The sequence below is a fragment of the Arvicola amphibius genome, chromosome 14, assembly GCF_903992535.2.
Source record: "Arvicola amphibius chromosome 14, mArvAmp1.2, whole genome shotgun sequence".
NCBI classification, from domain to species: domain Eukaryota; kingdom Metazoa; phylum Chordata; class Mammalia; order Rodentia; family Cricetidae; genus Arvicola; species Arvicola amphibius.
In genome coordinates, this window is record NC_052060.1 from 19010544 (window position 1) to 19031385 (window position 20842).

The 20842-nt window shown below is 51.1% G+C and overlaps 1 protein-coding gene and 1 long non-coding RNA gene across 4 annotated transcripts in view; one reads left to right on the forward strand and one right to left on the reverse strand.

Annotated features, from left to right (window-relative positions):
- Positions 1–20842, forward strand: part of LOC119801392 — an 86789-nt gene that overhangs the window by 43498 nt on the left and 22449 nt on the right. The window contains exon 2 of the long non-coding RNA XR_005283178.1: positions 14304–14430. This is a non-coding gene — a long non-coding RNA (uncharacterized LOC119801392). The remainder of the gene's footprint in view (positions 1–14303; positions 14431–20842) is intronic.
- Positions 664–19670, reverse strand: Csf1 (colony stimulating factor 1). 3 transcript variants are annotated; one of them, XM_038311966.1, is made up of 9 exons: positions 19192–19670; positions 15657–15779; positions 14400–14465; positions 12764–12934; positions 9429–9576; positions 7266–7390; positions 6581–6633; positions 6244–6305; positions 664–2708 (listed from the first exon to the last, which is right to left on the reverse strand). In XM_038311966.1, the coding sequence occupies exons 1-8, from the start codon at positions 19228–19230 to the stop codon at positions 6257–6259; spliced, it is 774 nt and encodes a 257-aa protein (XP_038167894.1). In that variant the 5' UTR covers positions 19231–19670; the 3' UTR covers positions 664–2708; positions 6244–6256. The 3 variants fall into 3 exon arrangements, with proteins under 3 accessions (XP_038167894.1, XP_038167892.1, XP_038167893.1); XM_038311964.1 differs by having other exon boundaries at positions 7266–8275; positions 19192–19663; XM_038311965.1 differs by lacking the exon at positions 664–2708 and adding an exon at positions 3421–5410 and having other exon boundaries at positions 7266–8275; positions 19192–19663.

Genomic DNA, 20842 nt, shown 5'->3' on the forward strand with positions numbered 1-20842 from the left:
ACGGCAGGACGGAGCAGCACTCTTCTAAACTTTTGTCCTTTGTACTGCCAGCGACAGGGAGGCTCCTGCTGTCTCAGTTTCGCTAAGCGGTGGGTATTTGTGCCCACCAGGACCTTCACTTGCTGTGGTTATCCTGACAGATCTCTTCATGGAAGTCCCCGTCTTTGGCTTTCCTCCACTTCTGATAAGAACAGGTTTAAGGCTTTGCACATAAACTGCAGGCTCCCCCCACTACTAGGTTTGTCCACTTTCCAGCCTAGGACAGCATCTACATACCTCAGTACCCCCACTGGACCTGCCAATTCTTTCTCCCTTGGACAGCAGGGATCAGTGGTCCAGGAGATTCCTCCTTGCAGACCCCTGGGGCCCTTGGAAAGAGCCCAACCAGTCATTTTCCCAGGCTGGGCTGGACTTGAGGTGGCGGGTAAGGGGTAGTGGCCAGGCCTGAGGTTTGGCTGCTTTTTGCCTATTAAACAGATATGCAGATGAATGCCTTTAGACACCAATAATACAGAAGGTTTTAGTAACAAGACTTAAATCCTGAGAAAACCTTCTCCCTGCACCTTAGAAAAATCTCAGAGTGGAAGTTCGCCCAGCAGTTGCTCCTCTCCCCTTTTCTTTTGCCACCCACACCCCAAAGCAACTTTCCCCATGACTCACACGTGGCAGCATGTGCACTTCTTTTATTATTAAATATAAAAGCAGCTTCCTATTTTTAAATAGATATTTAAATGACCTTATATAAAATAATTCACTTCCAAGTATAAAAAAACTGCAGTCTCACAGTTTGTGAGCCAATGTTCCCTCCGGGCTTTCTCAGAGGAGGGAAGGGGTTCATATGCAGTGGAGGTTCCAAAGAGTTTGGGGCTCCTCTGCTCTGATGTAGCCAGGTCCCACAAAGAGCTTCTTGCAATGGGTTGGATTTGCTCTTCTGTTTTTAATAATATATGTTTAAGGTAGAGGGGTAGGAAAATGCCTTTTTTTTTCTGTTTTTTCCTTCTATTTTAAAATATGTATTTTCTTGCATGGAAATAGTTTATAACTAGAAGGCTAAGTAAGCCCCACAAGAAAGTCTCCAGTGTCCTTCCCCTCTGCTGTCTCAGGATGGGGTGGTGGGGCCTACAGACCACCCTCTCCCTCTTGCCTGAAAGATTATGGACCCAGTAGCCAGGGAGGGCAGGAAAGGGGGACACAGCAGCATAAAGAGACCAGGGGCAAGTGAGAGCCCTGTCACCTATGCCCAGGTCTCAGAGCCACAGGCAAGGCCTGGCCCAGGAAACAGAGGGCAACAGAATAGAGTTGTAAGTAGACAACCCATTTCTTGATTGCTCTCTTGCTTGGCTAGAGATGGCAGGGTGGGGTGGGTGAGACCAGGAGGGTGTCACTGCCTACCTGGGTCAGGTCTGGAGAAAAAAGGCCAGAAGAGGGTGGGGCTGGAGCATGTAGCTCAGTCCCAGGAGCTGATGACAGGACAACCTGCTCAGCTCCAGGCTGGAGGCAACAGGGGAAGGAGGCTGGCTGCCGGTTAGAGTCTAGACATCAACTTTAACCATGGGGCTCTCACATATTCTCAAGACCCATTTTCATTCAGAGCTCTGCCTGTGGCCTTTCTGCCACCCCCCCCCCCCTTCTCCCTTCATTAGTCACTTCCCTCCTGGGAATGTCAAAGTGCAAGATGCAGAAACCTGGGCAAGAAACACAGCCTAAAGACCAGCTCTGGCTGGTAGCCCAGGCAATTCTCTCACAGCGCCACCCTGGGCAGTCAAAGGCCAAGGCAGGGGAAGGTCGGGACTTAGGGGCTCCCTCAGCCGGCAGATGAGGCCAGCTCAGTGCAGGAAGCTGAGGAGAGGCCAGAGGGGGTGGGAGAACATTCGGACGGATGGTCGCTCATGGGGATGGACGGGACAGGCTGTTCAGCAGGCAGGTTCAGTATTCACAGTGCAATGGCTTCCTTCATGAGGGGTGCCTCTGCTGGGCAAAAGAACTCTGGCAGGGGCTGTGGGTAGGAGGAGGCGAGAGCTTGGTCCTCCTCTTGGCATCATGAGCCAGGTCAGACAGGTCCTGAGGCAGGGCTAGTCTCCCCTCCTTCCTGGCTATCAGCTGAGGGCGCGTAGGCAAGTTGAGGGTGTAGACCCCTTTAAGCTGTCAACACAAGCAGCCAAAGGCCTCCTCTTCCCGTCTTCTGGGCTGCATGCCTTTATGCCTTTACGGGAAATCAGGCAGATGCTGTCCCGCCCTGTGAATCTCAGGCTTTCCTCTTGGGAAACAGGTCCCTGCCTGTCCATGTTGGATTCCTTGGCAGCAGTTGGGTCTTCTGCGCACAGGCTCTTCTCCTTCTTGTGTGCCCTGGTCTCCCATGGGCCATACAGGCAGGCAGGTCCCTTGCCAGGTTCTGGCTTTGAGAGGAGGGTACAGCTCCTGAGGGAAAGGGTCCTGAGCTAGCTTGCTGGCCTTCCTTGAGTGCAGGGAGCCTCCAGGGCCCACAATAAATAGTGACAGTGTGGGGGGCATCCTCCAGCCCTCTCTCAGTTAGTTGAGAGTCTAAGGGTTAAGATGGAAAGACCCCCATCAAGGCTGCTTTCATCCAGTCTTGGTCTGTAGGAGCTCTGGTAGTGGCAGGCCACATTCCCAGGAAGATGGCAGGAGAGGGTGGTGGTGGACAGTCCCATAATGTCTCCTTCCATAAAGAGATAGTCCTTTGTGCCCAGCTGTAGGGAACAGAAGGAAAGAAGGCTGGTCAGCAAGTGGGAGTGTGGGGAGGGTCGCTGAGGACATGGTTGGGGGAGGTGTGGCATTCCTGTGGGCTGTTGGCCGGCTTCAGGCAAGACTTCCTCTGGTCCTTTCCCTGGCCTTCCAGGCCACCCCAGACACCACAGAGAAACCAGGCAGCTTTGCCTGGCAGCAGTCCAAGCCTCTGGCCTGACTGGCCTCACCTCCTACCTCTCCTCCTGGGGGACCAGTGACCACAAAATGAGGGAGTGGGGCCGGAGGAAGTCTAGGTCACAAGGTAGAGGGGTTATTGCTCATGCAGATGGGAACTGGGAACATGTTCTTGAATTCTCTACTGGACCCCTCTTCAAGCAAGGTCCTCTCACTCGTCTTAGACCAATGAACTAAGGGTGATTTCTGCCAGTTCTAACAAAGAATTTTTGATATTCACCTCCATACCGTTCCTCAGAGGGGTCTGCACAGAAGATAGTTGGGCAAAGGCAAATGAATAGAAAGAGTTTGGGCCTGAGGGACAGAGACTAGGGGCAATGCTATGAAGAGGGAGGGCTCAGCCTGGCAACCCTTAGTAGTCCTGCATTCTCCCAGATGGGGTGAGGTACTTGCCTCTTAGCATTCGTGGAAGCCAAGGCCCTGCCCTCTCCCCACCCCACCCCCATCTTTGTCCCCTTGCCCAGCATCCTCAGAACGCTTCGTTCCACAGCAGAAATCCCCTGGATTCCATCCAACAGTTTAACTTTGGACCCTGTGTGGCGCCTCCCCCCTAATGTCCATACCCCCACAGGTCAAGTCTATGATGGGTAAGGAGGGAAGATGAGACCTACAGCCTCTGGCTCCCAGCCCATTCCCATGCTGGAGAGGAAACAAGGGGGAACTATAAACTGGACATGAGCCATGCTGGTACAGCCAGGCCACAGGCTCTGCCAGGGCCATTAGGGAAGAAGGCCTCAGAGGGCATACCCTAGCCTGTGACCCAACTCCCAGCTCCCTGGGGTTGAGGGCCTGAGTTTTCTGCAGCTCTGTGTCCCTCCCTCAGTATTCACTCTGTGTGTTCCAATCATCTCCTCAGAGTACTAGTTAATCTGGACATAGACACTCATTTCCCATAGGCTCCTGGAACCTGCATGGGGACCAATTTAGATCTGGACCCACTGAGCAAAACCTTGAAATCCCACAGTGAGAAACTTGAAATCTTGGGCAGAGTTGAGAGTTAGGAATCAGGAAAAGAACGATTGGAGTATAGAGAGCTCAGGGCGGAGGGCAAGTCTGTACAGGGGACAGGGAGGAGGAAAACTGATGGCCCTTGGTAAGGGTGGCACAGCACTGAACCCCAAAGTCCCCAGCAACCTTGACTGTCTGATTCAGTTCTGATGTGCTCTGGATCCTTCTCTCATGTGTTCCAGTGAGCCAGCTAATTCATTGCACCATCTCCATGCTCCATACTGCCAAGGGGGCCCCAGGATTCTATATATGGGTTACTGCTTGCTTTTATTCAAATAAATTTCCTTGGTTCTGAGCATCTGTCAGATTTCCTCTGTCTGGAGAAGGGGGTCCAGATTCCTCATCCTACATACACGGGACTGTTTGCTTACATGTAGCAAGGGATATAACTGGAAATTTGAATGGGTCATACAACTAGTTTGACATCCAGTCAATTGGCAAATCAGCTAAGCCTTCTGCCATCCAGTTAGCCAGTCAGCTCACCAATCAAGAACTAGTCAGTTAACAGTTACCAGCTAGTTGGCCGAATAGTCAATCAGCCAACCAGCTGGCAAGATGAGTTGACTTATTGATTGGTCAGCCAGAAGGCTGGTCAGTTAGTAAAATCTGGCCAGGGTTAGTTGATGATTTAGACCTGGAACCAGTCAGGCAGCGTTTATGGAATTTTTGACAAGGATGGAGGGGCCCTGTCTGTCCTAGAATCAAGGATTGAAAATGAAATGCAGAAAACGTAGAAGGTAGTTCCTGCCCTCTAGGGGCTTACAGTCTTCTTAGTAGTGCAAAAATGTACACACACACATAAAATGTGGTTTTAAAATGCATAAAAACAACATCCAAATGTGTGCAAACTGATATAGTATTAGCTATATACAAAAAGAGCAGAAGGGGTAAGAGTTAAAAGAGCAACTGGAGGGATGTGGAGACTTCAGGAGGGAAAGCTTCCCGATAGGCTGGTGTGGGCTGGGTTCAGATAGGAAGAATATAGGTCACATCTTCATCAACATTGTGGGCAAGGACAATAAATGACACTCATCAGTATGCGGTGGACACAACCAAGAGTTACAAAGTGACCAAATTAGGAGTTAAAACACTTTCAGTAGGCTCAGGGCATGAGCAGAAAGCAACAAGTAGTTTTAACAAAGGTGAACATAAACTACATTTTGGCTCAAAAGGTTAAGCTGTCCAAGTATGGAATGGCGAAGTTCTGCTGGACAGAGGCTCATGGGAAAGTGAACTGGGGTTTTTAATAGTCCACAAGCTCCACATATGACAATATATGATGCAGCTGTTAAAACTAACGTGATCTTAATCTGCACGAGTAGAAGAGTACTGTCCAGATCAAGGAAGGCAAGAGTCCCACTGTACTCTGAGCAGTCAGACATCTGGAGTACTGTGTCCAGGGCTGGGCGCCACATTTTCAGAGGGGCATTGACAAACGAGTGTGTCCAGGATGGTGAGGGGTCTGAAAACCATATCATATAAGGAATGTTTGAGGGGCTTGGCCACACTTAACACAGGGGATTCTTAGAGGGGACATGAATGGCTGGCTTTAAATATCAGGCCTTGTTAGAAGATGAGATGATTAGTTGGGGACGGGGAGAAGGGAAGGCAGCTTTGCAGGCATAAGGGAGGAACTCCTGTGTTGTGTGCAGGTGGAACAGACTGGCATGCAGGGAACTTGCCTGGAACTGGGAGTGTGTGACAGGAAGCTGGCTGACTCCCTGTTGGGGATGCAGAGTGGGCCCTTTTAGGATGGAACTCGGGGCCAGATGACCTCTTAACAGCCTTGTCAAGGCTAATCTCTATGGCACCATGATTATAAAACAGGGAGGCAGCCATGACCTTGGCTGGGGAGCAGGACCAAATGAGGCACAGTCTGGCAAGAAGTGGATGCTGAGAAATTCAGGGCTCAGCATTAAGCTGGGAGTGCATGTGTTTGAAGGGGCTGGCGGCCGCCGTGCAGAGGCTAATGAAAATTCCCCAGGGTGGTAAAGACCTTGTAAAAGCCTCATTAGAGGAGGAGGAATGTGGTTGCTTTGGGATTGAATGTGTCAACAGCAAGAATAGAAACATAAAGCAGAAGTAGCGGTAACTAAGTCTCCGTGGGGGAGGGGCACAGGAGTACAGGGGAGACCTGAGGCCTGGAAGGGAGGGGCCTTGCTAGAATGAATGAAATGGGAGTGGGGTAGAGGAGAGGAAGTTAAATGTGTGGGAGTTGGTGGCTTCTGCAGCAGGGGAGGGTTACTGGAGATAGTTCTTTATAAAGGATAAAGGGTATCAAAATTAGAGCCTTACCTTGGAATCCTTTCTATACTGGCAGTTCCACCCCATCTGTCTCATCTTCTGTCCTCAAGGGGCTGCAGGCAGAAAACAGGGCTGACATAAGACTTTGTGAGGCACATTGGATTGAGGGAACCTCTAGCTTATCCCAAACCCTGCACCTGGGTTCCATCAACTGCCCACATCTCTGATGATGAGGAGAAAACCCAGCTGCCGTGGGAAGGAGAGAGGCCCTTCTTTCTTGGTACCCACCCTGCTCTGCAGCTCTGGTTTATTAGGGCAAGGGAGAGAAGCCCCTCCTCCAATCTAGAGGGTAAACAGCCCCTCCCACAGTCCCACTCCAACTTCTCACCTGCCCTCTGGTTGCCCCACAGAGGAATTCAATGTCGGAGGCTCTCGATGGCTCTGGGAACAAGAAAGAGTTGTCTCACAGAGGTGCTGGCATTCCCCCCCCCCCCCCCCCCCGAGCATTACTGAGAGAGAATTCCTGTAGCTACACCAAAGCATACACAGTTAATTTAAGGGAGACTCCAGGGCCTCTTGAGGATGGGTGCTCCTTCTCCTGTCCCCTCCAAGGCAGAATACTACCCATGGGCCCTCAGACTTCCAGAACAGCCTTCCCCTCCTCTCCCTTCCCTCTTCCACCTGGTTGCTCAAGAATTCTCTTTTCTGTATATATCTTTTCTCATTCCCTCTCAATGATATTGAGGCTGGAGACTTCTTGATTTTGTTATTTATTTGTTTGCTTGTTTATTTTTGAGACAGGCTCTCTGGCTGATCTAGAACTTGCTTTGTAGATCAGACTGGCCTTAAACTCATAGAGATGTGCCTACCTCTGCCTCTAGATTATTGGGGATAAAGGCACATGCCATCACCACACCTGGTACCCCTGATTCTTGAAGCAACACTCACTCCATCACCACCTTCTACCCTTTGGGTTGTCATCCCCACCTCCCAGCAACTGCAGAGCCTGTTGGAACCTGGTTGTCCTCTAACCTGCCATATAGCATGTCCCCCTCTCCTGGGGTTCTCCTTACCCTCCGCTTCCACCTGTAGAACAGGAGGCCCCCAACAGCCAGCAAGACCAGGATGATGCCCGGCACCAGCAGGTGGAAGACAAACTTGTTGGGGTTAGGGTTTACCCCTTGCTGCTCCACATAGCCTGTGTCAGTCAAAGGAATGGAGTTAAAATGGGCCACAGGCCTGGCTGCCCCCTCACTTGCTGGTCCTCCTTCCAGCTCTGTGGGGCTCCTTCGATCCCTGGTACTTCTCTTGCCCTCAAGCTCCCTGAGGGGCAGCACAATGCCCCAAGAGTGGCTTCTGGGAGGCAGTGACTGAGCAAAGCGGGTGGCTGGGTTTCTGAGGCCCTGTGGACCCAGTGTCGAAATGTGGGGAGAGCCTGGCTCCTGGTGGTCTCCAGGCAGCGTAGATGAACCATCTGTCTTCTCAGGAGTGTGAGTCTGTGTCTGGCCAGTGGGTCTCATGGCGTTCACCTCTGGCAATGGAGTGTCTGCTTCTGCTGGCTGCTGGTCCTCTGTTGATTTATGGAGTGGAGAAGATGCTGAGAGGTCTCTGGATCTGTCCATCTCTGCCTGGATGCTGTCCTCTACAGGCTTGGAGGGGGAAAGCTTTGCTTCCTGGCTCAAAAAACCCTCACTAGCCTCTCCAGAAGCTTCTTCTAGGACCCAGTTAGTGCCCAGTGAAGATTTAAGGATGGCTTCCACATCAGGGATAGGGGCCTCTGCAGAAGGATGAGGCTCTGAACCCTCAGTGAGTCTGTCCTCATGGTTTGGGGTCTCTGGTGATTCGAGGCTCTGGCAGGTGCTTCTGGGTAGTCGCTGCTTGGCACTGCCTGGGTCCTCTGTGCGAAGGGGCTGCTCACTGGGCAAGAGGGAGTTGCCCTCTGTCCTCTGAGAATCATCCCAAGCCAAGCCAGCCAGAGGGGCCATGGAGGGGGCAGGGGGCTGGTGAGGGGAGGTAGAGGCCAGGTCACTGCTAGGGGTGGCTTTAGGGTACAGGCAGTTGCAATCAGGCTTGGTCACCACATCTGAAAGAACCACAGAGAAGGGGAGAGAGAAAGATGGGGAGGAGATAGAGTCACCAGCCTCTAGCACAGCTCTCCCAGAGGGGTAAGAGGGGGTAAGGCCCTGGGGCATGGGAAGGGGACCCTCTTCTTCTAACCCAGCCCTGGGGCTGGGGAGAGGGCAGGGCAGCAATAAATAAATGATCATGACACAGAACTCAGGCAGCAGGGAGCAATTTTGGACAAGGAGGTATCATGGACAAGGAACCAAAAGCAAGGCACAGACAAACAGGAGGACTTGAAGAAGACCACAGGACAGTGTACTGGGGCTCTAGCTGACTGAATACCAAGCCAGGGGTAAGCAGCGGTCAGGCTAGGGGACTGAGCAATAGCTCCTGAATTAACACAAGACACTCGGAAGCCCCCAAGACACTGGTTTCATGCACAGCCAGGAGCCAGACCACCACAGCCACAGCCACAGCAGGAGAAGGCTGGCTCTGGGAAGCAGACAAAGTTTGGGACTTTGGGATTGAAGCACTAACGCTGGACTTGAGTATTGTCCCGTCGCAGGGCCTCATCCCCTGCTTTGGGGAGTGAGGCTGAATGCAGGACACATGTGGCACAGGACGCAGAGATGAGGACACGCAGGGTACACAGGTAGGGAGAGTTTGAACGATGTTCAGACTTCAAATTCAGCCTTGTCCCTTGAGGGGACATCCAAGGCATCCTGGGGACTTCTGGAGCCAGGGTATCCTGGTGTTTTGCAGCAGGGCTCCTGGAACAAGGACCCTGACTGCCAGATGAAGCACCTGCTCTTTCCATGGAATCCCCATTTATTCAGCCACTCTGCAGAGCCAAGGGGAGAAGCCACCATGCCTACATGGCTTTCTGAGAAAGGTCCCCTTTCCCTCTCAGTACCATAACAGCCACCAGCATGAGCCTTCTTGACGCTGCCACATCAAGTAAGGCAGTGAGACAGTACATGCAGGCATAAGTCAGTGTACATGCACACACATGTCAGCAAAGACATGTGCCCAGGACCCTGCAGTACATGAAGCCACATGAGTACATAAAACACACAGAAACAGACTTAGCAGCCAGGCTGCCTCTGGGATCCCCCTGTCCCCTTATCTCACCCTACACACACCCTCCCTGTAGCTGGCCCTCCTGTGCTTACCTGGGCTGGAGCACTTAGCAAAGCTATTTTTGCAGTTCTTGCTAAATATATTCCAGTCTGTTTCAAGGAGATTCTTTGTTTTATTAAAGACATCCTTGATTTTCTCCAGTAACTGAAGTGGAGTCTCGTGGAAAGTTCGCACACAGTCCTGGAAAAAGAGCAGAGACCCCTTCAGTGAGCTTGAACATGGGCCTCCTCTCACTATTACTTCTGTCAAATTCTCTTGGGCTTTCTCATATGGATTTTCTTTCCACTTTTGCTTCCTCCCTCTCATCTCCTCTGCTTTGGAGGATCTGTCCTGAGGTTGAGAAATATGTCATTCACTCACAAATCCATATAACACATATTTAAATGCCAAGTGTATGGTAATTTACCTGGGCATCATGCAAGGGACAAAAGAGAAGTGGTCTTCCTGACCAAGCTGGACACTGATTCCAGCAGATGCTAGCACTAAACACATTGTTACAAGAGAGTGCCCTGAGACATCTGAATGAGTATAACTAAAGAGAGCTAAACGAGGCCCCAGGGGGAAGATTGCCAAAGGGGCAGCTAAAAGATGAGCAAGGGAAGAGAAGGAGGTGGGGTTAGGGATGATAGAAGATGCAGGGGTCCTGATGCAGGAAAGCATGGAATGTCAAAAGATTGAGAGGAGGCTGGAGTGGTTTCAGTGCTGTCATCTAGGAGGAAATTGGCAAGAGATGAAGCTGCAGAGAGTTCTGCCAAGGCCAGGGACTTGTTGACCCTGCCAGGAACTTGTAATTTTTATCCACAGAGCCAATAGGAAACTGAAAAAAACTTCTCAGGAGGTGGTATAAGACCTGAATTTTAGAAAAATCATCTTGGTGTGGTATAGAGAACAGATCTGAGGAGGCCAGAGGAAATGAGGCTCCTTGGTTGGGGCCACGTTCTGAAGAAAGTGCCAAGGATGCCCTGCTCTGCCTGTTGAGTGGGCCCAGCTGCTCACACCCACTGCAGTTCTGAGAAGCCACACCCTCCTGGGATCATCCCACCTTACCAGCTGCTCCTTCAGGCTCTGTGCCAGACTATGCCTTCTAAATACTGCAGTGCCTCAGGGTTCTGCTCTGGGCTCACCTCCTCTTCCACAGCAAGTTGTGCTATGTGCGGTTACAGTGTTGTCTACAGCTTATTTCCAGAATGCCAAGTTTTCCTTAAACTTTCTGAACTATTCAGTGAAGAACAGTAAGTTTTCCAAGGCTACTATAAAGTCCTTGATTCCATCACTGCCAGCCTGCCCATAGCAGGCTTATAACAAACAGTTACTAGACAAGTGAATGAAAAGACCTGGGCTCAGCTTCATCACTCAGCAACCAGGAACTGCTTTGCTTGGATTCATCTTCTTGTCTGTGATGTCATGAAAACAATACCCAAACCTCTCCCGGGAGCTGTTAAGGCAGGCCAGCTGGCTCTTTCTGGCATGTGTCTTTATAAAGCTCTTTGCCTCAAACCTGACCTTATGTGTTGTAAAAGAAACCAGGCATCTTCACCTGGAACCCTGACACCCAAGGTTTCTCACAATGGAGGTGCCTGCTGGGTCAGGAGTTTGGAATCCTTTTTTGAGCCGCGAGACTGGACCTTGGCTCCTTGAGCTTACATTTTGCCTCCTCCCTCAGCATGCACTGCACAAATAGTCACTGAGCCAAGGGAGTCTGAAGACCTTCTAGCTCAACCAATGGTGGGGCAGCTTCAAAGATGTAGTTTCCCAGGCCCATGGCCCCGAGGAAATAGAGTCTCTAAGGGTGTACGCTGGGACTCTGCCTTTTAAACAAGCTCTCCAGGTGATTTGCTGGCACTTTAATGTTGAGGAAGCATAGGTTTAATGCTGGTAGGAAAGAACCACCCCTTCCTCAACCAAACAGCCAGTCCAGAAAATCTGGTTTTCGGTTCCCTTTGGGGGCAAGTTCTTCCACCAGGTGGTCTCTGTTTCCTCTCTTTCTCTTCTCCCTGATCTGCTTCCCAAAGCAGTTTCCATGTTACCACATCAAGTGGACCGGTGGACACTCAGCCTCATTTGATAAAGTGCTGGCTCCTTCCATCTGGGAGCCCTGCGGTGCTGCCCTCCTGTTTTCCTCCTACTTGAGGCTACACTTCATTCAGGGTCCTGGACCTCTTCTCAGTTGTACAGTTCTGTGTATCCAGCAGTCACAGTCATGACCGCCTCCTGCAGCTCTCTGATGCGCCCCACACTAAACCGAGCCACTCTGCCTGTGGTCATCCTTATTTTGAAGTCAGTGAAATCCCCAGGGGCTCAAGATGAAAGCATCCTGACTAACTCTTTCGCTTCTATCCCCAGGAAGCACCAAGCCCTGTCTGCCTGGGGGGAAGCACATCTACTCACCTTCAATTTTCCTGCACCACCCTGATTCAAGGCACCACCAACACTAGCTTGGTTGAGCTTCCCGCTGGTCTCCAGATCTCCATTCTTGCTCTCTATAGCCTACTCTCCAGACCATCACCAGAACAATCTCACATCATAAGTGACTTTGTGTCATTCACTAGTTTATGGTGGCTTCTTTCAGATTTAAGACAAAAAGTCCACTGTCTTTGACACCCGACTTACCTCCCTCCCCTCCACATCCCTTGCCTGGGCCCTGCTGAGTCCTTTGGGTCCCTGAATGCAAACCTTCTGGTCACTCTTGGGCTTCAGCATAGCACTCCTTGCTCGGGACTGTTTCTCCATCTGTGCCCTTACTGCTCTGACTTGAGCTGGAGCTCCAGTTAAAGTTGTCTACTCTCTCGTTCCCTCTGCATCCTCAGCAAGTTAGCATTCCCTGTTGCACTCCGTGTCCTCTCAGCCATTACTCAGGCCTCCACTCCCCTGCTCTACTCCTCTCCAATGCTGCTGTTACTATCATCCATTCACATACGTGTATTTTAGCTGTCTCAGCACCCATTCCCTCCCTTCTGTCTTCATGATTGTGGAGGATTTTCGCCTTCTTTGATCATGGCTATTTCCTGTTGTCCAGAACAGCACTTTAGACACAATGGTCACTCAGTAAGTGACCATTTTGCTACATGGATGAACAGTCCTTCTGGTTATATTCACAGATGCTATCGTTTAAGAACTGCCTGCCTCATTTGACCCTAAGCTCTGTAAGGGTGGGAACTGGGAATTTCCTGCTCCAAGGATATCATCAAGGTCCAGCACTGTGCCTCCTGTCCAGTGAATACTTGGTGAAGGTGGATGGAGCAAAGAAATGGATGAGTGAGTGAGTGAGTGAGTGAGGCTCAGGCAAGGCAAGCATAGGGGGCAGGGTGAGACCGCCACAGCCTCCCTCGGCCCCTTCCCGGGTGCTCTAGCCCCAGAACCACCCTACCTTGTTCTCCACTTCATGATCCGTGGCGAAGCAGCTCTTTAGTCTCAGAGACAGTTCCTGGAGCCTCTCGGTGGCATTGGCATTGGGAGTGTTGTCTTTAAAGCGCATGTTCTCCTCAATTATGTCTTTCACCAGAAAAAATGCCTTCTTAAGGTAGCAAACGGTATCATTCTGGAGTACAGGAGACAGGACTTAGGGCCTGGCTGAGGTGGCCTGGGAATCCAGGCTTTCTATGGGAGGACCACCACCCTAGGCACATGGAGGGCTGCAGCCAGCCATCCTGTGCCTTTGGGGGGGGGGAAGCACACCACCCTGGTGCTGAGCATGATCCCCGTGGCTTGTCTTTTATTCTTTTTCTTTGACTCAACCATAACTGAGAGTTGCGCTAGAGTGAAGGGTGGGTGGAGTCTGATTAGAGAGCTTTGGATTTCCAAGATGAGGCTTTTTTTCAGGATGGACACACACAGGAAGGTCGAGTTTCAACCTCTGTCCCTCAGCTTTTCCTGACTTCTCCTTTCACCTACTTCACGGAAGTCCTCAGCCATAGAGCCCTCAGACCCTCCAGAATAGAGAGACACTGGGACTACCCTTTTCCTCCAAGGATACAGTAGTTGGTTCTCTAGTGCCCACCAGTAAATGTGTGTCATGGTTCAAGTGAAGGAGTAAGAGAAGGGATGAGTGAAACCCTGGGGCTATGCAGGCCATGGCATTTTCACAGAGTTGCATGGATCTAGTGCATGAGAGCTCAGAGATGGAAGCAATTCTGGACAGACTGGTTGTTCTTCTAGAGGTACACAGATCTCCAGAAAGGTGTGGCTCAGGGTACAGTGGGGAACATGGAAAGGTAAGACAGACACCACAAAGAACTGATGCAAACACCGGGAAGTAGAAGGAAGCAGAGAAGGGAAATGGGAATATGGTGGGGTAGGTACTGGAGACTTGGAACTAGACTGTCTATGCTTTCTCTTGGAGCCATGGGGTGGGGTTCCTGACAGGTAAGGAGAAAATGAAGGCTTTGGGGTTTCAGAGAGCTCCCCCTAGTGGTAAGATGAAGAGTGCCCTAGAATCAGGGAAGTTGGTTAGGAAGCCTCCAAAGGATGGATGGCGAGGATGGAGAGACTGCATCCTAAGGTGCAGAGAGGCAGTTTTAGCTGCAGTAGATGGCTGATTGGTTAGGTGTGGGGTAGAAAGCGAGGTTAGACTGCCTTCCTCACTCTGGATAGTGGATGGAGGAGATACGATCTTCCTTTAAAAAAAAAAAAAACAAGCAAACATGCTACAACATTCTTGGGTTCAAATTAGGCCTCTATCACTTGACTAGCTATGCTCCTAAATCTCTGTGTGGGTAATAAATATTTGTGGACCTCAGAGTGGACCTGTTAGGGTTAACTAGAGAATGTACCTAACATTTAGCGAGTGCCTATTAGATGCCAGGTCAAAGGAAGGAAACAGCAAAGGACTTAAACTCTGGACCCTGCCCACTGGTTGTTGACACTTGAGTGCCCAGGACGCCTCACATTTCCATCCTGTCCTGCTCTAGGCTTTCTGCTGCATTCATGCTGTTCCATGAGACCACCCTGGGGGCAGAGAGTGAGCACTCACTAAACACCTGGGCCTTGCAACACCTGCTACTCACCTCGAACTGTTCCTGGTCTACAAAGTCAAAGGTAATCTGGCATGAGGTTTCCATTTGGCTGTCGATCTGTGAGACAGAATAGATCAGTGATTACATGGAACCTATAAGTCAACTTAGCTTCAGAATGGAATCCTGGTTTTTGGGTGAATGAGGTTTTAATTTCATCTACCTCCCTAAAACAATGCTGGAATGACAGAGCCACAGCTAGGAGGAAAGCTGTAGCTTCCAAATGTCCAGGGGGTATTAAAACAAAACAAAACAAAATGAACAAAAGCCCTTATGCTTTGATCTATGAAATAACACATCCAGTCTTTTATAAGGAGGAATTATCTTTAGGAAAACAAGATGTAATCTTTTGGGGAGGCAGTTAGCACCCTATCATGAAAAGAATTCAAGCAGAGAGTAGCCAAGCTCTGGGGAGTCTGAGTCTCTAGCCCCAGCCTTTCCGTGGAGCAAGTTCTTAACCTGGGAGAACACCGTGCCACTCATGTACCTTGGCTTGCTATGGAAGCTGCATTATAAAAAAGTGGTGTTGAGGAGGGAGGTTGGGAGGCTCAGCTCCAGGACCCAAATTCAGAGCTCTGAGCTGGCCTTACCCATTGGTTCCCCACCCTGTTGATAAATTCTTTACTGAGAGGGACATAAGCCATGGCAGCAACTGGACCCTGACTGGGGATGGCATTTAGAATTGTTGATGATTCTGTTGACCCTATTAGAAATAGATCTGAGTTCCTTCATGGCCCAGATGAGCAGAGTGCCCCCAACCTCACGGTAAGGGTCAGGGAAGTGAAGGTAGAAGGCTGGGAGTTTGGCTGGAGCCTCCCATCTAAATTTGGGTGGGGCCCTAGTGCCAGGCTGTCAGAGGATCTGGCTATCCAGGAGCTGGATAAACCATCTGGACCCAGCAGGCAGACCGGGCTGGCTTCCGAAAGGAGGCATTCTCTGAGTCAGAGCAGGGTCACGAAGTCTTTTAGAATCCATAGCGGACATTCCTGGGCTACCATTAACTCAGGCAATCAATAAGAATCCCGCCCTACCCATTGCCTATAGGGGACCCAGACAAGGCTTCAGAGTCGAGGGGGAAACCTAAGGTTACCCTCCCCCCCCCCCCCCCCCGGCTTGAGAAGATCAGAGAGAGAAGTATCAGGACAGCCATGATCCAGGCAGCGCTGTTTCCTGCAAGCCCTCTCTTTGACTGTGCCTTGGGGCTGCTGCCTCAGTTTCCTCAGTGAGGAGGAGGGGTGGCCTCATACTCACCAGTTGCTGCAGGACCTGCAGGTGCCCATTCCCAATCATGTGGCTACAGTGTTCCGACACCTCCTTGGCAATGCTCCTGCCCACCAGGAGACAGACCAGCAGCAGCCGGGGGCCCAGCCATGTCTATGACAGAAGGGAATCATGTCTCTCCAGTGCTTCCTCTCCCCAGCTACCCCCATGGCCCACTAAGAACAGAAAACAAAGCCCTATTCCCATAATGCCTCACACCCCAGGATGTAGCACTCTCCAAATTAGATTTCTCATCAGTCAGGGTGCCACCTTGCTCTTCCCTTGATAATAAACCAAATGCCATCTTCTCCAAGAAGTCTTCCCAGGTTAACCAGGCCAACCCAACAACACAGAGCTTTGGGGGAGTATTGAGACAGGGTTTGTCTGTGTAAGCTTGGCTGTCCAGGTAACTGACTCAAGCTAGTTGTCTCTCAGGCTACCAGCTCATGGTGTATATGGTGTGGAGGACAGGACCTGGGCATGGAGACGTACAAGTCTGTAGACCAGGCTGGCCTCGAACTCACAGAGATCCACCTGCCTCTGCATCCCAAGTGCTGGGATGAAGGCATATACCACCATCCAGCTCACAGAACTTAAAAATAAAATTAAAAAGACTTATTTAGTCCTGTTCTGTGTTTATGAATGTTTTACCCGCATGCACATATGCCTACTTTATGCATGCTTCTTGAAACTCCCTGGGCCTGAAGGTATAGAAAATTGTGAGCCAGTACCATGTGTGTGCTGGGAGTTAACTTGGGTCCACTGAAAGATCAACAAGTGTTCTTAGATACTGAGCCATTTCTCTAGCCCACAGAGAACTTCTAATGATAATATTAGTGGTGTGCCAATCTGTGTAAGTTCTCGTGGACGGGAAACTCCTCAAGGGTAGAGTTTCCTGTCCTTTCAACTTTAACGCTGAGGCAAATCCTTTGTAAGCTGGCTTCAAGATTGTGGTCAGACAGTAGCTTTCAGACTACAAGCATCCTGCCTTTCTTCCTACCTGGATCCACAGGTCTGGCCCTACAGGAGGGGAACTCTGGGACCAAATTCCATTTCACTGGGAACTCAACCCAAGTGGGAGACCTCCTGGAGCTTTGGACTTGCATTTGGAGAAGAGTCCAACTGACTAATCAGAGACAATGGTGTGTTTCACCGCTGACATCTGCCTATCTGAGACCCATCAGACAGTTTATCTAGTCAGCAGACTCTTGCCACAACAAGGAAATTCTCCCCTTTTTATCAACACCCACCTGGCCCAGCAGCTGCTCATTCCTAGAGAAACAGGTCTGGCTCCTGATACCTGACTTGGTCCTTCCTTTCTCCTTTCTTCCTTCCTCCTCCCCAAGATCCTTTCATGACTACGGCTCAATAGGGCATCCCAGGAGATTCCAGCCTGAGGCAGAGGGGCTCTTGGGCTTCCTTTCCCTAGCCTGAGATTGCCTCCTAGGAGCTCCTGAGCATCCTGGCAGCTGATGTCCCGAATTCAGGGAAATGCTGGCAGGGTGGAGTGATGGCTGGCACCCTCCTAGATCTGGGCTCTGCCCCAATAGTCCAGATGATGAGACAAATGCTGCGAATAGGAGCACATTGAAAAAAATCCCTGGGAGGCTGTGAAACGGTCCACAACAACACTGCTTACATCTAAAAGTCCGCAGCCTTACCAGTGTGTACGGGGGGGGGGGGGGGGGGGGGGAGGGGGGGAGGAGCATTGGCTGGGTACTGATGAGGGAAGAGGGACTTCAGTGAGGTTTTAAAGGGTAGCAGACAGAGGTGGGGATCAAGAGAAGAGGCACAGGGATACCCAGTGCCATTAAGCACAGGGTCTGTTAGGGTCCTGGCCTGTCCTCAGAGGCAGAGTGTAGAAGAAGGTTCAGACAGCCATGGGGTGATACTGCGCTGGGCACTATTGAGCAATCAAAAGTTAGCTCTGAGTGGCATCCCAGCTCTTCAGAACTTCACACTTAGGACCTGGTAAAGGAAATGACTGTACAGAAGGTAACTGACCCAAGCTAGTTGGCCTATCAGCTCATGGTGTATGTGGTGTGGAGGACAGGACCTGGGCATGGAGATGTTGAAGAAGACCTCAGTCCTGGCACTTCAAGTCATTGGTGTTTGAAGATAGCCAGGTGAATATATTACCCCAGGGATACCTGGCTTTTGGTGACGTCTCAAGAATGCACAGGAATAATGCACAGCTACCATTTGAGAGACTAACTTCAAAGATGACCAAAGGGGGCCCCATCCTAGACCTGTAACCGTTGTGCTACCATAGACAAGGATGCAGATGGGCACCTAGGGGTTAATACTCTAGCTTACATCTGGCTGGACAGGCTCTTCCTGGCTTGCCTCTTCCTCCCACCCACTGCTTCAGCCTCTGACTATGGGAGCAGCCCTGGAAAGAAACTGCCGCGGTCTCAGAATGGTTCAAGACATCACACTCGTTCCACTTCCCAATCAGTAAGGTCTCGGAGAAACCTGGCATGACTGGCTCCTCCGACTGATCTGGTCTAAGTGGCCTTCTTTCCCCTTGTTTTCCCTCGGTGGCCCTTCTTTTTGCTTGTTGTTTCTGTTCCTTCTCTCCTCCTCCTCCTAACTCCATCTCCTACCTCTCAGCTGGGCCCTCTCTCCCAGTGGATCTCCTCTTCTCTCTCAAACACCTGCAACTTTCCCCTGCCCTCGAGGCTTTTCCTCTCATTCTCTTCAGAAGGAGCCCACTTGCTGTTCACTGAAAGTGCCACCCTGCACTCCCTAGGAGCCAGAGCATCATCTGCTGCCACTTTTGGGCAAAATTTCTAGCAGCCTACCAGCAGCTCTGCAGCTGGGAACTCTCATCCCATCTCCTCAGTCAGCAGCTGAGCCCAGAATAGCCCCATTCCATTGAACCAAATTCTCCAAGAAAAGAAGGTTTAGGGTTAGCTTCAGGCCATCCCTAGAGTCCCATTTTTCTCAAACAGCCACCTAAGTCCTTAACAGCTCCTGCCCATAGGCTCGAGCAAGTAGCAGCATGCCCATCTCTTTTCCTCTGACAACAGGTTGCTCAGCACAGGTCATGACATTCTAAAGCTGAGTGGCCCTAAATTTTCCCTACCCAGAAGGCCCACTACCAACTAGGGCCTAGAAACATGTGCAACAGCCAAAGGAAGATGCTGACTGGGGATGATGCCACACACGGGTCTGTCACTCGGTACCTGGAGACCGGTTGATCATCCTGGCAGATCCTGGGCCTGTGCCGATGGCTGCGAACCTCTCTCTCCTGCCTGTGGGTGGCTCAATTTTCTCCTCCGTTCAATGGGGTGAACAGCCTTCCCTTTACCCCTCAAAGACCTGTAGCCCCAGGAGCAGCTGCTGAACTACAGCGGGCCTCAGCCCTAGCGCAGAAGCGGTTAGGAAGCCGGAGCCCAGGGCCGAGATGCCTGAGCTGCGGGCGTGAAGGGGCTGTACGCTCGTGGGGCCGCGCCGCGCCGCCTGCTGCTGCAGAGCTCCCTCCCTAGCCCTGCCCGGGCCCCGCGCCGCGGTCGCAGCTTACCGACGAAGGGCAGCGCCCCGCGGCGCCCCGCGCGGTCATACGGGCAGCTGGGTCCCGGCCCGGCGTCTTGGCCGCCCTAGTTCGCTCACTCCGTCGCTTGCTGCCGGCTAGAGAGCCTGCGCCCCGGCCGAGGGCCACGCCGCTGTCCCGGGATGCAGAAAACGGCAGCGACACGCAGAGCACCGAGGCAAACTTTCACTTTCCTCTGGCCGAGCTTCGCTGGCCAGCTCTCGGCACAGCCTTTTAAGCGGGAGGACTGACGGGGCATGTGGTTTATGGGAAATCACCCTGGCCCTCCGCCAGACACACACACACACAAACACACACAAACACACACGCTCACACTCACAGGCACTGACACATACACCCGGGAGGCCCACTGAGCTGCCGCCTCCCTTCCCCCAAGCGTGCCGCCTGGTCGTCCCCGCTAGCTAGCTCTCTTCCCAGTCTCTGTGGCTGTGCTAGCTCCGCAGCCTTCAGCAAAGTAACCAGGGCTCCACCGCCCTCCCCCTCCCTTCTCTGGATAAGACACAGCCTCTCCTTCTGTGCTCACCACTCTTGTCAATCTCATGTGATTGCCTTCTTTCTAATGTTGGCCCCTAGGGACTTTCCCTCCAGACCCGAAAATCCTCAGATCTGAGCAGGAAATGGACAGGGTGCATTGAGAAGGACCTGAACCGGCATGGACCAACCAGGGAAAATAGGGCCTCTCTGCTGCAGTTTGATTCAACACCTTCAAGGCGGCAGGTTTGCAGGTTGGCAGGTTGACTTGCTCCTTCCTATGCACCCTTCAAGAAATCTGCTAAACCTCCTGCCCCCTGGTTGTGGGGAGAAGTGGGAATCAGGGAACAGCCTGGCAATCCAGCTACCTGGCCAGGAGAGGAGGGCCCTAGTCCTGTGACACCTAGCAGGGTGGTGCTATATTCTGTGCCAGGAGGCTCTTCAGATGCTGACCCATGAATGATGCAAAGACTGACTGGTACCCTGCTCCTGGGCTGCCAAACCCAGCTGAGGTGGAAAGGCCAGTGTACCTGGGCTCCAGATTTCCCTCAAAGCATTTGGACATGCATTATGGAGACAATCACATTTTGTCTGTGCGTGATAATGAATCTAAATGAATCAAGAGGAGCCTATAAATTATACTGTCAACATCAGGATCTTTTTCCTTCTATTCATTATTGACTCAGTGTGTTTCGATCCCTCCATATCTACCCCTATCTCTGATGAGTGGCCTGGTCTCAAAGAGGCATTTTTTGTCACTTGGCCTACATATTCCTCTAGCTTCAAGCAATGATTTTATTCTCATATGCCTTTGCTCAGGCTGGTTCCACTGACATGAAGGCTTCTTTGCCCCATCAATCTTAAGGTGTTATAATAACATCTCGTCCTCCTCCAGCAAAGCTTTCTGGGATGCCCCTGGCTGATGGATAATTCTTTTTTCCTGTGTTCCCACTGGACTCAACCCACTCATTCCCCATAAGTTGGCATTCATTCATTCATTCATTCATTCTCTACATTACTTTAAACCAGTGGGTCGCTAGTCCCTTGGAGGGTGGTCAGATCATATCAGATACCTTGCATATCAGATATTTACATTATGATTCATAACAATAGCAAAATTATATTATGAAGTAGCAATGGAATAGTTTTA

Coding starts and splice junctions, on each gene's coding strand:
- Csf1 (XM_038311964.1), bottom strand. CDS start 19,230: ATGACCGCGCGGGGCGCCGCGGGGCGCTGCCCTTCGTCG. Junction 15,780..19,191: donor CGGGGCGCTGCCCTTCGTCG/GTAAGCTGCGAC, acceptor CTTCTGTCATAG/ACATGGCTGGGCCCCCGGCT. Junction 8,276..9,428: donor TGCTAAGTGCTCCAGCCCAG/GTAAGCACAGGA, acceptor TGGTTCTTTCAG/ATGTGGTGACCAAGCCTGAT.